This window comes from Molothrus ater, chromosome 14, assembly GCF_012460135.2.
Source record: "Molothrus ater isolate BHLD 08-10-18 breed brown headed cowbird chromosome 14, BPBGC_Mater_1.1, whole genome shotgun sequence".
NCBI classification, from domain to species: domain Eukaryota; kingdom Metazoa; phylum Chordata; class Aves; order Passeriformes; family Icteridae; genus Molothrus; species Molothrus ater.
Genome location: NC_050491.2, coordinates 15,589,368 through 15,605,334, shown reverse-complemented (window position 1 = coordinate 15,605,334; position 15,967 = coordinate 15,589,368). Strand labels below are relative to the sequence as shown.

General features: G+C 39.4%; 1 protein-coding gene across 1 annotated transcript in view; it reads right to left on the bottom strand.

Annotated features, from left to right (window-relative positions):
• Nucleotides 1-15,967, bottom strand: part of LOC118698660 (connector enhancer of kinase suppressor of ras 2-like) — a 172,964-nt gene that overhangs the window by 61,162 nt on the left and 95,835 nt on the right. The window contains exons 8-9 of the mRNA XM_054516354.1: nt 9,744-9,803; nt 5,730-5,798 (exon numbers count right to left, since the gene is read on the bottom strand). Coding sequence (XP_054372329.1) covers nt 5,730-5,798; nt 9,744-9,803 — 129 coding nt within the window. The remainder of the gene's footprint in view (nt 1-5,729; nt 5,799-9,743; nt 9,804-15,967) is intronic.

Genomic DNA, 15,967 nt, shown 5'->3' with positions numbered 1-15,967 from the left:
ACAGTAGGAATTCAAAAGTAAAAATTAGCTCAGATGGTGGAGCTGGGCGTGCACAGGGGACAGAGGCATCTGTTCCTTTCTCTGCTTTCCCTGAAGCTTCTGGGGACAAGGCAGGAATGGGTTCCTCAGTTCCTTCACTGCCTTCCCAAGCCCTGTCAGGACTCTGAAAAATGGAGAAGTTTTAAGGAATACAGAAATACTGAGTGTCCCTCACAGCAGGAAGGGAGGTTACACCTGAATTTGCTTGGGGGATTTGTACCTGCTCTGCTCACTGGATCACCTGGGGTGGGGAGACCCAGAGCAATAACTAACAGGAATTTAAAAGCTCCCTTTTCAGGCATTTGGTCTGGAAATCAGTTGTGCCAAATATTTTCTAAATATTTATATCCTACTCTATTGCACAGCACCTGAAAACAAGTAATTCTGCTCTGACTGCACTAACCCCTCACAGGAACCAGGACAGATGTTTCCCCTCATGACTCTTCAAATACATAAGCAAAGCCATCTGGATATTTACTTGAACCTGCAAAGTTTGACCTCTCTTCATATTTACATTAAAAAAAAAAAAAACCCAGCTGGTATAAACCCAACTTTTATTAAGGAAGCAGACTATCATCTTTTCATATTTTAAGTAATTCACTTTGCCTCATTAGGGAATTAATCAAGAGAGCTGGTTTGATTAAGATGGAAATCAGAAATTATTATTAGACAAAAATGTGCTGGAAGATCATAAGACTTTTCTGTCACTGAAGGGGAAGCTCGTCATTAACACCTGTAGCTGATTCACTCTCATTAATATTCGAGCTGCTCCTAACAAGAATTGATGATTTCAAACCAAATGTTCTCCCATTATCTTACAGAGTTATTTTCATTAACCAACAGAGAAACACAGCAAGAATCCAAGAAGGAGCAAGATCTACTACTGGAAGAGGGGCTTTGCTGAGCCTTTCTGAAAGGCTGGGTCTGGACAATCAGTAACATGTGGCACTTTGTTTGGAAACAGAAGGACATCTTTTGGGGAAAGAAGTTCAAATTCTCATGACAGCTTTTGTCCTTTTGTTTTTTTTTTCCCTGCTTGCATTTCCCAACACAGAGTGTGCTGAAACACAGATGGTGTGACCTGGCACTACATTTACAGAATTACCTCCACCTAAAATGAGCTCTCATTAGGACTCATATTTACAATTCAGCAAACAGACACCAAGGGTATTAATTCAATGACTGTCTTCACACAAATAAATTAGTGCTGAAATGATTTCATTGTGCCAGGCTCTTGACACACTTAATTTCAAGCATGTAATTTGACAGTGAAGAGTATGAAAGGGCATTAGGCTGCTGATCATGCATTTAGAATCAAAGTGTATTTGGGGTTTGAAGGGACATTTTAATGTCATTTAGTCCAACCCTCTCTGCCAGGAGCAGGGACATTCTCAAGTGGGTGGCTCAGAGCCCTGTCCAAGCTGGCCTTGGACACTTCCAGGGATGGAGCAGCCACAGCTTCTCTAGGCACCCTGTGCCTGTGTTTCACTGCAAAACAAAATCCTTTTTTTATATCCAAATCTCCCCCCTTTCAGTATAAAGTCATTGCCCCTCTACAACAGACCCTAATAAAAATCTGTCCCCATCTTTCTTCTGTGCCCTTGAAATCACAGGATCCATCCTTCCGAAGAGCAACCTCGTGTGTGAAAATGCAAATAATTCAGTTAAAACCTGCAGCTGCTTCAGGAGAATATAAGAAACAAGTAGCACAACAGATTTATTACAGATATTTCTGTGGCCTCTTGCTCTGGCACAGCAGTGGTTTATGCCTTGAGGATTTGTTTCTCTTTCTGGTCTTTATTGCCTCTGTCTGTGGAGAAAGAGGAATTCTGTCTCAGCCCCAGCTGGCTGAGTTAACCAAACTGAAATCCTTAAATAATTCCTCTTCCTATGAGACAGATGACACATTTTCCTTTTTACCCATTACATTTTTTAATCTCCTATCTAAGTGAACACCTTTGATAGCTGTAAACGACCTGGAGGTCACACACTATTTCAGACAAGATATTACTAATGTCAAGACAATGGTATCCAAACTCAGTTTCTCCTGGAAACCTGTTCCTGATTAATTCCAAGTTCATCTTTGCCATTTTTCAGTCACATCAGCTCTGTGGTGCTCAGTTGGTTTGGGATTAATTACTACATTCTGACTCCTGGAGTCCTGCCAGGTGCTCCTGAGTAACATCGAGCTTTCAACAGGAATTACTAAAAGCCTTCTTATTGCTCTCTGTCCTATGAAATAACCTTCAAATCCTAACCCTCACAAAAAAAAAAACAAAACAAAACAAACCAAAACCAAAAAAAAAACCCCAAAAAACCACCAAAGAATAGAAGACAGAGAAATTCAGTTTTCCCTTGTTTACAAATCACTTCTCTATGCAGAACAAGACAAAATATTTTACAGGTGATCAGGTAGATGAATCAATATTTATTTGATCTCCAATATTTTCATTTTCTGAAAAACTAACTAAAAAGGAAAATTAACATAATTTAATTTTCATAAGTTTATGTTGAAAAATGATTACAATATAAAATCTGCTATTTCAACTAAGCAGCAGTAAAACTCCTAAGTAAAACTCCTAAAAAGTAATTTTTAATTTAGCAAACAAAGTGCTACAGTGGTATCTTCAGTATTCTCTATAATTTTATAGGAGAGGAAGTAAAAATCTACAAGGCATTGGCAGAATTGGTGCCCGTTGAATTTTAGGGAAAAATAAAGAGTTAGGGTGGCAGTAATTTAGAATGTATAACTTATTCTTAAAGTTTCTGACACTGTTTTATTAAAATCTTATAAGCAAGAAAAAGCAGAAAAGCAAATAAGGAAATTGGATAATGATTAAATGATCTTAACAGCCAGTGGTGAATTGCCTGCTTTAATTAATTTCTTGCTTAAAGTACTATTATTTTTTCTTTGATCTTTGTAATTGTATTACAGAGTGTTCCTTGGTTAGACCAGATTCCACGTGGAAAGGCTTTTATTTCTCACTTTTTCAGTTGTTGCATTACATAATTTGGAAGCAGCTCTCCTTTAATACCTCCTGAACACTTTTTAACTCTCAACTCCATAGAAAAGCTTTTGGAAAAATAAAGTAAAACTGCGAAAAAGTTGTGCCCATTCCCTGGGGAATCTGTTCTGTGCCCAACCACCCTCTGCAGGGAGAACAGTTCCTGCAATCCACCCTGACCCTGCCCTGGAGCAGCTCCAGGCTCTGTAATCTCATTTTTACTCTTTCAGCACCACAGTTCTGCCCTGCCCATGAGTGAAGCCTTGCCCTGGACAGCTCCATAACTCCTGTGAGAAATGCAGGGTGCTGCAGCTGGAATTTAGAGGATGCTGAGGAGCATCGTGCATGAGGATGACAAACTGGAAGTGCTCAAATTATTCACCTTACTAAAAAAAAAGAGTGATGAGCTAATTTGATTGCATCCTGAAAATACCTAAAAGAGAAACCTGCTCTCCAATTTAAGAGATAAAAATACATCAAGATCAAAGGACTGGAAGCTTGTGCCAGACAAATATAGACTACAAATAAAATGACTTTCCCCCTCCCAGCAATGAGAATAATTAACTACCGGAGCAATTTATTACAGGTTGTGGGAACATCAATGAAAGTTGAAAACTCAAATGATCATATTAAATGAATATGAATTTATCCAGAAAATACACTGGCCTAGTTCAGTCAAAATCAGATTAAATGGTGCTGGTAGCCAGCTATGGGACTGGAATCTGCTAAAGGAGATCCATACTTTCTCTGCCCAGGGAAGTATTTCCAGCAGTGGCAGGAAAAATGACATTTTCTAATCATCTTCAGGACAGTTTCTTCCAAACACATTGTGTTGAAGGATTTATATTTGATATAATATAAAATATTGGTACCAAAATGCTACAGAAACATCAACCTTAAACAAATGTCTTGGTTAGGATAACCAAAATAAAATCTTCTCTGGAAAACCTGTAGGAACACCAGAGATCTGCAAGTTCTCTGACCCTCCCCAGTCATTATTTTCAAATGGGTTACACCCCTTTTTATGAGCTGCTCGTGCTAATATTAGAATTTTGATTATGTGGAAATTTAATGAGCTGTTCCCTTTGAATAATTCCAGTTCACTAATGGAAATAATGCTAATTATAAGCAAAATATAGATCATGATAACATGATAAGTGGGGGGAAGAAGGAGAACAGCTGAGGGTGGTTTGCAGCAAGGAGTGCCAGAAGTGACACCTGAAGATCTAAGGGATATTTAAAATATTAAAACTCCTAATCCATGAGGGTGAGAGTTGGCCACACACCTCTGAACCATGCAAACACTCACTTTTGCTGCCTGATTTTCCAAAGTGAAGACATAATGAGACTTTCCCAGCCATTTCAAAGCAAGAATAAGCTTCCAAAAGAACCACTGCCCTTTATCTATTTCCTTGGCTTGTTAGAAACTTCAGAATGAATAATTAATTTATTATGGGGGTGGGGGGAATTTTTTGGGAAAAAAGTCTTGTATGGCACTTGACTCTGCTGTTGGTCCTGTGCCCTCAGGTGGAAAGGGATTACAAGTATCAACCACCCTGAGCCTGCTGTAATAACAGACATGGAAAGAGTTGCTAAAAAAGCCAATTCTTGAGAAGCTGAATGGGGGATTTCACCTATGGGAGTAAAGATTAAATCAGATCTGTCACTTGAAGAGTGTGTTTGATGGAGAAAGCCAGCCTAATGCATATTTCAGCTTGTAACTATGACAACTCTCTAATACAGATAAGAGCTGTGTGTTGCATTAACATTTAAAGTGTAAATGAATAAGTTATACTCCTTTTCAAGAGAAAATATTTGCTCTCTAATCATAAGATTTTAATAGCCAGACTTTCATATTTCCACTTCACACAAGTGACAGACAGAAAGAGATTTCTTAATTTTGCATCTGCTATGTCTGGAGATGGGGTTCACCAGGACAAAGTGAAATTGCTAAATTAGGAGTTTCTTAGGAAGTTACCATTGTCCTTGTCACTAGGCATGCCTAAGAAATAATAAATGCCAGTGTTCCTTTCACCTGTAGCTCCAGCAATACTGGAGCTATTACTATTACTATTATTAGCAATAATAATAAATTATATTTAATATTTTATTTTTTATTTAAATATAAAGAATCAATTATTATTTAAATTACATACTGCAATACTGAGGTAGAGCATCTACCTGCTTATGGATATTTTAAAAATAAATCCCCATCCAAGAATGCCCAAACCCCAACCCTGGCAGATTCCTATCAACACTTTAATCATTTCTATATCTTCCCCCCAACAGATTCAGCATACATGGCTGTTACAGCTCTTCTGCATTATTAATCTGGATCCTGCATTAAACAGAATGCAAAATTCTGTTCAAGAGGAGAAGTTAAACCAGCTGGCAAGTGCATAATGAGAAGTCTAAGAACTTCAAGGAAATATTCTTGGATCTCCTTATATAAGAAGAAGATGATGTTGAACAGCAGCTGTGCAAAATGTAAATTTGGCTTAATCCTTCTGGGCTGGTTATGGACTCAATTTGAGCCTTTTCTTATTAAGAATAAGCAGTGAATATGATGTTAAAAAGACATAAATAATAATAATATAGTTGGGCAAAGAAGAATTAGTACTTTTTACCAGCTTTTTTACTTTTCTGTGCTGCAAAGCCTGAGCACTGAATTTCCAGAATACTTACCACAGTTTGGTGGTTGACCTGGATCACCTCATCACCAGCATGGATTTTCTTACACTGGTCAGCAGGAGACTGAGGACAAGAGAGAAAAATTCACTTTACAGGGAGGGTGTGGAGGTGGAAGAAAAGAGCAGGAATTAAAACAATGAATGCTGAAAGAGGCAAGAAAGCTGTGCCTAAAGAAGTCTTATTTCTGTCATATAATGATAACAGATCATATTGATAAGGAAAAAATATTTTTTCTGATAACATTTGATGGAGTAATCTAGAATTCCATTTGCCATTCCAACCTAGAATTCCAGCTGCCATTTGTGGCCAGTTGAGCTATTCCATTGTGTTTAGCTGAGCAGTCATGACCTTGCTGGGAACACCCTGGGTGAATTCACATCTCATGGAGTTAAATCTGTTACAACACCCCCAGGACAGGGCTGGACCAGCCAGGTGTGGGACAGAGAGCAGGGCTCAGTCCCCTACAGAGCAGCGTCACTGCTGAGGGGAGCTGAAGATGCTCTGCACACACAGGGAATTCATAGCTTCAAATCCAGCTCCAGCATTTCCAAAACAATGCTAAATGAACCATTTGAACACAGGACATGGTAATTTACAAATGGGTGTGAGGGACTTGCTCTTCAGGAGGGTTTATGTACACACACTATTCACATAATTTCGTGATCCCAGAGCTGAAAAACTCCCTTATCCTAAATGTAGCTTGTTCTGAGCAGATGAAAATGAGTAGCCAACTCAAACACGGGCAACTACTATTGTACAAATAATTTTAGAAGCTTTGATGAAATCTTAAATCTGTGAGAGAAATCAGGGGCATTCAGGAGATCAGCAGGCTCAGGAGCAGAGAGCTGAGACCTCAAGGCAAATAATTTGCACTGTGCCCTGGCTTACAGGTGTTCTACTGACACAGAGCACACCAGCCTGGCACTCAGGAGGAAAAAACCACAAAGAATTCAAGAGCTGAGACATCACCTTGGAAAATAAACCCAGTGGAAGTTGGCTGTTCAGCCAGGAGATTTGGACAAGATGGGAAATTTACTGCTGAGATACAGGGTCAGAGAGAGGAGAGGACTGAGTGTCCCTTGTCAAACAGTGCTGAAACTTTTAAAGCAAAATAACCCTCCAGAAACAGTTCAAGCTCCCTGCCAAGCAAACAGGCTCCTAAGCAAGGCAGAAAAGGAGCCACTTGCAGCTGGAGGGGGTGGCCTGGCTCTAATCCTGCTGAAGAACTGCACAGAGAAAAAGCTGTTACCAAAATGTAGCTGAGCTCCTGGACAGCTCCTGGAGCCAGCCTAAAACATAAATTGTTAAACACAACAAAGGAGGCACGTGTCAAACACAAAGGAAGAAAGGATTTATCTGAACTGAAAGTGATGTTCATGGAGAAATTCATGGTCATGACCTCACTGCAGGCAAGAGCTCCTCAGCTGCACTTCAACCCAAAATCCCACTCATTCCTTTTGTGAATGGAGATTAAAAACATAAAACATAAACAAATAAAAGGAGCAAAGAGAAGAGGAGGCAATACAAGAAAAACCCAAATTGCCACTGACAGGGAAATGACTGCAATTATTTCTGAATCAAATGCCAGAGAGACTCATCACCCCCAAGGGTCAGTCCCTACTGCCAGGGCCATGCAGGGCTCTGGGGGCAGGAGATCACCCAATTATTGATTACCCAATAATCAGCCAATAGGGCAAGCAGCCAGCCCTGGACATGGTGATTCCCAGCCTGACTGGGCTGCTCCAAGCACAGCTTTTACCTCCTGCCCACTGCTGGTTCTCCACTCCCAGCCTTTCTCTGCCCAGTTCCAGCCCCTCTCCTGCCTGAGCGCTGGCAGCTCTTTGCTCTCTCTGGGCTGGGGGCCAGTTCTCCATTCCCAGTTTTTCTCTGGTTCTCCATTCCCAGCCTTTTCTCTGGTTCTCCATTCCCAGCCTTTTCTCTGGTTCTCCATTCCCAGTTTTTCTCTGGTTCTCCATTCCCAGCCTTTTCCCTGGTTCTCCATTCCCAGCCTTTTCCCTGGTTCTCCATTCCCAGTTTTTCTCTGGTTCTCCATTCCCAGTTTTTCTCTGGTTCTCCATTCCCAGCCTTTTCTCTGGTTCTCCATTCCCTGCCTGACCTCTCAGAGGACTTTGGTCACTCCTGGCTGGGGGCTCCAGTTCTGAGCTGAAGCCTGGCAGAGCAGCCAGACCCCATCTCCAGCCCCTGAGTCCTCCTGCCCTACAACAAGGAGCTATTTAAATTATATTCATTTACCCCACACTTCAAGTGGGGATGTGAAAACCCACCTGGCTCCAGAACCACTTTCTCTTTTTCTTGGAAACTTGTGGAATTTTGGCAGCCCAGGAGCAAACATGAAACAGAAATATTCCTGGAATTCGAAGTGACTTTAACAAACTCTTGGCTTTAAGTGGGGCATGAGAGGGGAGCAGGAAGCTGCAGGAAGCACCTCCATCCATAATGGTTAACTTCAGCTGAACAGCAAAGGCCTGGCTCTTTCTCTTTTTAGCTGCTTTCCTGACTTGGATGAGGCTGAGCTAATTAAACATTGGCTCTGAGGTCAATTATCCTTCAAAAGGAATGAAAAATCAATTTGCTGAAACACCAGAAGTTAAAGGTCTTTGAAGCTGGTTTATCTGCACATGTGATTACACTTCCAGCAAAACCAAAAAAAGCAATTTCTTCTGCTGGTGTCGTAGCAAAAAGTTTTGACAGTCCAAATTAAAAAAAATTATTTCTAGTGGCTGGCAATTTAGTAACTCTTCCTGTGAATTTCAATTGTAAATATATCAATATTTCCCCTACAAACTGCATTCTATTTCTGAAATGAATTAGAATTACTGTAAAAAAATGGATTAATTATAGCATGAGTAATTCAATCTATGAACATAATCTCTCCAACATAATCAAGATGGATCAAGTCATAATTTTCAGCACCCAAGATACACATATAGTTATTTTTAGACTTCTAAATGCTGCCAACGGTGACAATATAAACAAACAAATTTCAAGTTTAATTTGCATTAGAATTGTCTTCTCAAATTGTGACATACAAATCATCTGGCTTTCCACGGGTTTGCACTGACAAAACCCATGTAAATACCACTAAATGTATATAAATCCATTAAAATATCCCACATGGAGCTCACCCATATGGGCCAGCAGAGCACTGGCACTTGCCAGGCAGGATTTACATCTCACAGAGCTCATGTGTGCTCCTTGGGCACCAGCAATCCATAATTCCAAAATCCATAATTCCAAAAACCTAAACTTGTCCCTTGCCCAGCTCTGAGCTCTGCACAGAGCCGAGCCTGAGTGGGAGCAGTGACTGGAAGATGAGAACCAGAAGGGTTGTGTTATAAAGTCTGTCACAGTAATTAGATGGCAGCAGTTGAAGGCAATTGAATTATTCAAATTTATAATTATGAACTGCACGTTAAGGAACAAGGAGGATGTTTAGAAGCTGAGCTGCTGTTCCTGTCACACTCTTTAGTGCCCCCTCAAACCTCACACAGATCTTTGAGCTGCAAAACTCTCTGTGATTTTAGTTCAGGTTTTTTAATACCTCTGGGACTACAATGAAAATGATAATTGATCTCCTCTGTATATTTACTACAAATGATAGAAAACATAAAATATAACATACTTAATATAAAGGAAACCACTTTTCCTTTATATTAAGGAAGGTGTGTGAGAAAGAGAAAAGAGAGAAAGTGTGTGAATGTTGTTAGAAAGGAGTATTTGAGGAATTAATGAGGGTAGAAGTTTGAGAATTTCCTTTATTATAGCATTAGTTATTAATAATTTCAACACAGTGGCTTTTCTATGTCTGTGTTCAAGGGCACTACGTCTTTACAAAGGTAATATGATACATATACATAAAAAAAGGAAAAAAGATAGTAATAAAAAGTGGCTGGGTTCAAAGCAAACTTACATATTACAAAATGCACTGCTGATACACAGAAAATAATTATAAGCATGATGAAAGTATTTTAAAATAAAGAATCTTACATTTTCTGTTGTTCCTGTGATTACATGTAGTCCATCATATGTTGATTTGATATACATTCCCTGGAAAATAAAGAGCAAAAAGGGTAATCAATATTTGTTGGAAACAAATACAGGACATTTGCATGATAATTTAAATAATAGATTTTCGTTAAGGACCATAACATTTGAACAGACTGTGGGTCTGTGGAAGGAGCTGTGGTCAATTAACATTTGCAAATCTAAGTGTAACAAATCTATATCAAGACCTCTATAAATAGCAGAGTTTTCTCACTTAATGCTTTTTTTAATTCTAAAGTTTGTGAGCAGAGTTCAACACGGAGCATCAGCATAACAACTTTTGCCTGTTCAGTATTTGAAATATTTAACATGATCTCTTTTCATTACAAATGACATAAAAGAAGTATTGCAATTGAAAGCATGTGCAGGAGAGGTTTTTAAACTTAAATGCCCCATTTTCAAAGAGTTCCTGGTTCAGTAAAAATGAAGCCAGAGCCAAACTCAGAAAAGACAGGAGCCAGTGCTCATGTTGCTAATTTATGGGGGAAATGAGCTTAGTGAACTAACAGGAGCTTAGTAATTAGTCCATCAAGAATTCTGCTTGAAGGAGGAGACTGACGAGATGGAAAGGGACACCCAGAGCAGGGATCTGTGGAGCTGAACACACTCAGAGCCCCAGTGTCAGGGAGGCTCAGTGGCTCCTGTTTCCCTCTCAGGGAGGCCAGGCCAGAGCTTCCCCTCTCTTCCCACTGCACCCTTATCCATCACTTTGGAGATCTAATTAATCTAATTGGTACATTGTGCTGCTGATTTATTGTTCTTTCAATAGTTCTGCATCACTTTGTGCTGTCACAGCCCCAAAGTTTAGAGTCCCAGCAATAACCAAGAACATTTTGTTCAGAGAAAGCAATTTCCAGATTCCTGAATGCTAATGGAGATCTTCAGGCAGGGTGGGGCACACAAACACCACCTCCCCACCCCTCAAGAAAAACCCAAAACTTGAAAATCCCACAAAGTTTAGGTGATACTGCTCTCCACAAGTGCCTGAACTGGGATGGAGCCAAACTCTTCCTCACAGTGGGAGCATGAGAAGCAAGAGACAAATTGGAACTTGGGTAAGGAATTTTTTTTTCAGTTTTACCATCAGGAAAATAAAAGCCTGGAACAGGCTGGCAAAGCTGTGGAATCTCTGATTTGGAGATGATCAAATTGTGACTGGATGAGGCCCTGAGCAACCTCTCTAGCTCTGTTTGGATTTTTCATGGGAAAATGTAACTTCTGCCTTAATGTAAATGAATTCCACTTCAGCAAGTCTTAAATGTATTGAAATCTTAAAAATAAAGATTGTCAAAACCTGATTGCTGGCTGGTTGCTTGACTCTATTGCATAGGAAACTCTGCTTTAGGTTTTACTCCCCATCTCATTTGCTCTCTTAAATTAGTCTGCTTTACAAACTACTTCATTTATAAAAACCAAAGACCCAAATTGAATCTTGCCAGTCTTGAAATCAGCTTCACAAAATGGGATTAGTTGAAAGAAAGCAGCTGCTGGTGAACCTTTCAGAATTTCCTTTTTAGAGCTGTTTAATTTATCAGTGTTTGCTGTTCTGCTGTCTCTGTGGTCCCTCCAGCAGCAAAGGACAAAGTTCCCTTTGCCAACTCAAGGACACAAAGAGGATCCTGGAAAGCTGAAGGCTCCCATGGACAATGGGATGGGGAATCTCCATTAAAACCCCAATTTTTGGGTTTTTTTGGATTTAATTGGGCAGAAATTTTGCCCATCTAGTGTGAGTTATGCTGAATTTCCACAGTGAACTTTTCACAAGAATATTTTTTTACACATTACACAACATTCCTGCTCTTTTAGCACTTGCTCAACCTCAGGAACATATTTCCAGCCACACTTTTATATCAAATTTAATATCCCAGTCCTAACATCCCACTTGCTTTGACGAGATTCATTCCCTGCTCAAAAATCCCAACAGATCAAAATCTTTAAGGCCACAAGAGGACAGAGTGCTAAACTTTGCACTAAATTTTACCACTTATTTCTTCCTGAAGTTCTTAGACTCTTGTTAATCTCTGTGTATTTTTGGAAAAAAATCAAATTATAATTTTATCTCTTAACAGATGCCATTGGAGAGTCATAAAATCTGACTAATCACACAGAATTACCCTACATTCTGTTATCTGCTCTTTCATCCTGGTTATTAAAATTTAAGAATATATAAAAAAAATAAACAATTTTAGTGAATGACTCATAGCCTTCAAATTATCCTACACAGAGCCTTCATCCTTGTTTTCCCAGAAGAAAAATAATGAGCTTGTTTCTTGTTGGCCATTACAGAAGCAGAGCATCCCCTTGACATATATTTACCTGGAAAGCTGGGAAGATTATTCTATGTAAAAAAATGTGAAAGTTCTTATATTAATTTCTTACTTCATGTGGTTCAGCTCAGGCAGTGCTATCCAGAGAATTGTTTGGTCACCTTGGAGTGACCAGGTACATCCACAGGTTTGGCCAGTGTGAGGGACCCTTCTGGAGTGGCACCTGCACCTGGCATGGAGGCTTCTCCTGCCTCTCTCCGTCCAGGTTCCACTGCTGCCCTCTCCATCCAGCTCTGCCTGCCTCCCTCCTGCTCTGCAATCTCAGCAATGTCCATTCCTGTCCCACCAGGCTGGTCCTACCCTGTCCTTCCCTGTCACAACCTGCCCTGTCCATCCCAGTGACTCAGCTCCCAGCTTTCTTTCTGTTCCCTTACTGGTTTGTTTCCTGCCCTAACAAGCAAAATATCCCAGGAGTCCTTTTTCAAAATGATTATTCTCTCTTCTTTTTTTTTCCCCCAAGAAAGGGGTTTTAGTCTCTCTGGTTTATTGTTGAATGCCAACAATGATCTCAGAGAAAAGAACAACAAGCTGTACCCCTTATCTCGAGATAAGGCAGGAGTCAAGGATTCTGCTCTGTGAAGATGGCTCAGACTGGTGAACATTTAGAAATAAATAGTTGCTCTTTATGCCTGACACATCAGTTATTAAACTCTGCAGAATGACACTGACCTATGTTAGAGAACAGGGAAATGTTTCTCAGGCATCAAATCAAGAACCCTGGCTGTTTCTGAGCAACTCTGCCACTGTCCCCTAGTGACAAAGTGAATTAAAGGTTTTTAATTAAAATCTGACCTTTGAAAACGTATGGGAAGGCATCAACCATTTAAAACCCCATTTTGAAGAGACTTTTCCCCAGAAAACAGCATATCCAGTTGTCAGGGGAATTTCCTTGAAAATTTTCTTGCAGAACCACCTGGCTAATTAAGCAGGATATAATGACAGCAGTGTGTTTTAAGTGTCAACAATTATTCCTGCACAGGGAAGCAGTGACAGCAAAGATGCAGATTTTAATGCCACAGTAAACCAGGGAACTCTTACACCCCTTGATCTTTTGCCCCATAAAAAATGGTTCTTTAATCTTATTTCAACTATCAAAGTTACACAAATGCATTTAAATGAATGCCATGATAGCGCTTTGAGAAGGTGATGGAGTTTTTGTTTAAATTTTATACCATTAAAAACTCCTTCTCAAATTTTTTTTTCTGCCTTATATGTTGCAGTCCTTTGCCCAAATTTAAACACCTCAACTTTCCTTCCTGCAAGACAACTTCCACCTCTCAAAATACTTAAGATAGTAACTTCTTTTATTCTTCCGTATAAGAAAATTTGGTTTTGTTTGGGCTTTTAGGCTATGAGAACCTTTATATGTCAAGCATGATGGAAATTTGTCAAGTTTCTGTAAGCCTTTAAAAATAATTCGAAATAATTAGATGAACACCCTGACAGTTTCAGGCCAGGCATATTCCTATTAAAAATCTGCCTTCATATTCCACTTTTTCTTCCTGCTTACCTTGCAGTTCCTTTCTTGTGAAAATGGGAAAGATTGGCTTCCATCACCTTAAATTACAAATGCCTCAGAAAGAGATGCACTATTGGAAAGGGTAGCTGGACACTGGATAGATGAATAATCCTTCATAAAGAAGGTTCTGTGCATCTGACAGCTTGGCTGTTTGTTCAGCTTCTTTTGTTTTCCAACATTACAGCTGGTTTAATAAAAATTTTTATTTTATAAATAAAAATCTTTGCTTTCTTTAAATTCTTAAAATGAAACAGGAAAAGTTCCCTCTACAAAAAAATTAAGAAGGCTCTGGATATTAACAGCATGCATCTTAATTAAAGTGTGTCTGATTACACTGATTCTATCAGCAGGGGAAAGATCAGACAACAGAGGAAAAAAAAAAAAGTGAAAGGAAGGGGGATAAAAGTCCTCCTTTATTCCAGAAGAAAAGAAGGAAAACATTTCACAGACATCAGAAGATACAAATCCAAACAACAAAACCCCAACTGCCTCTGTGTTTAGAATCTCCTGCTTAAGAGGAATCATTAATCTCATCAAATAAGATTAAAGCTGCATCTTACACAGAAGTATCTCTGGGTACATGAGCTGGACATCAAGTTCAGAAGATTAAAAAAATAAGTTTCATCTGAAATAATACTGGCTGTAATAATCTCTCACTATGGACAATCTCCAATCATCCAAGAACAGGAGGGGGGAAAAAAGCCCCAAACTTCAAAAACCATTCTATGATCCCATTCTGTATCTCTATAAAATCTCCAATAAAATGCTGCCTGTTTATGTGACAGCAAAACTGCTCCAAAGCTGGCTCTGGGCACAGAAGGAGGTAAATCATAGCAAGGTTCTCCAGGCTTTCATCAACCTCCATCCCCAAGGATTTAGCAGCAAGCTCAGGAGCTGCCAACAGCAACCCAAATTCCTGGCTCAAGGGTTTATTGTGGATCCATCAAGCCAAAAAACTTAAAGTGAGGAGGCAATTTTCTTAAATCACAAAGTTATTTTATCCTATTCGATTTCCTAAAAATTTATGTCTGCATGTTCTGCCAGAGCTAATGGTGATTCTCACAATTTAATACTTTCTTAGTGCAGGAATTTATCTGAAGTTTGTCAAATTGATTGTTTGAAACAAAGCTTTGCCTTCCCGACATGTTGTTCATGCTGATTATGCTGTGCACTTCAGATATTAATGGTATTACCATACCCAGTACTACAATTCAGGAGAAAAAGTGCTTTACAATCCTTAAAGTTACTTCAAAATGAAATAGAAAATACATGGAAAGTGTTTCAGTATTCTCCACTGAAAAATCAGTGGTAAAATAGGGAAAATGAGGAACCAATTTGACTGGTGAAGCCGGGGAAGGAATGGAAAAAGGGAGGGAAAAAACCCAATATATTTCTGGAGGCCAACAAATGCCTGCAGAGATCAGGATGCAAACAGAGTCCCCAGGACCTGGAACAGACCCCAAACTGAGTGTTCCCAATGCAAATTCCTTTGTCCAGCAAACTGCCAGGAAAGCACAGCACAGAGAGTGCCCTGGGAGGGCTGCAGATAAGGCCAGGCTTTAATAAAGCTGAATGCAAAGAAGGTATTTTAGAGAGGAAAAAAAGAAAAGGGTGACATAAAGCTCATAAAAGCACAGACGGAAAGTTCAAACTGCTAGAACTGAAGATGCACATTCCAAAGACTCAGAGTCCCTTTGTGAAAATGCTTTATGATCCAGAATTTATTTACACAATTAAACACACAGACAGTGCCCTGCAGGAGCTCTGACTCAATGCAGACTGCGTGGACCTGGACCTGGAAATTAATTCCATTTATGTGGGAGCTTCTGCAATGTCAATAGGATTCCTGGCTCATTGGGGGTTTCGAAAACTTGGGAAGACTCATAATTTGGTCAGCTGAATATAACTCCAGATAACTGAATTCTTTGGTAAATCTGAGTGATTTACAATACACACTTTTCTCCAGTGGCAAATAATTGTGTTTGTTTTCTAGGTGCCAACCTTGGATGAACCCTGTTCTCAGTAGCTCTGAAAATTAGAGCTACGTTTAAACCCATGAGAGCCTGTGTTTAAAATTTATGCTATAAAGGTAAAAAAATGTTCTGAAAAATTGTACATTAAGCCGCTCTTGAAAAACACATTTTTGGTGATTTTGACACCAACTGCTGTGCATTAGCTTCCTACCTCTAAAACTAAAATTACAGTATTCTTTTCACAAGTGTGTTGTGAGGATGAATTAATTAGTGTCTGTGAAGCACTCAGGAAGGCCATATAAAAAATAAATAAAACAACTCACGATGAAATTAGTAACTCCAGGGACT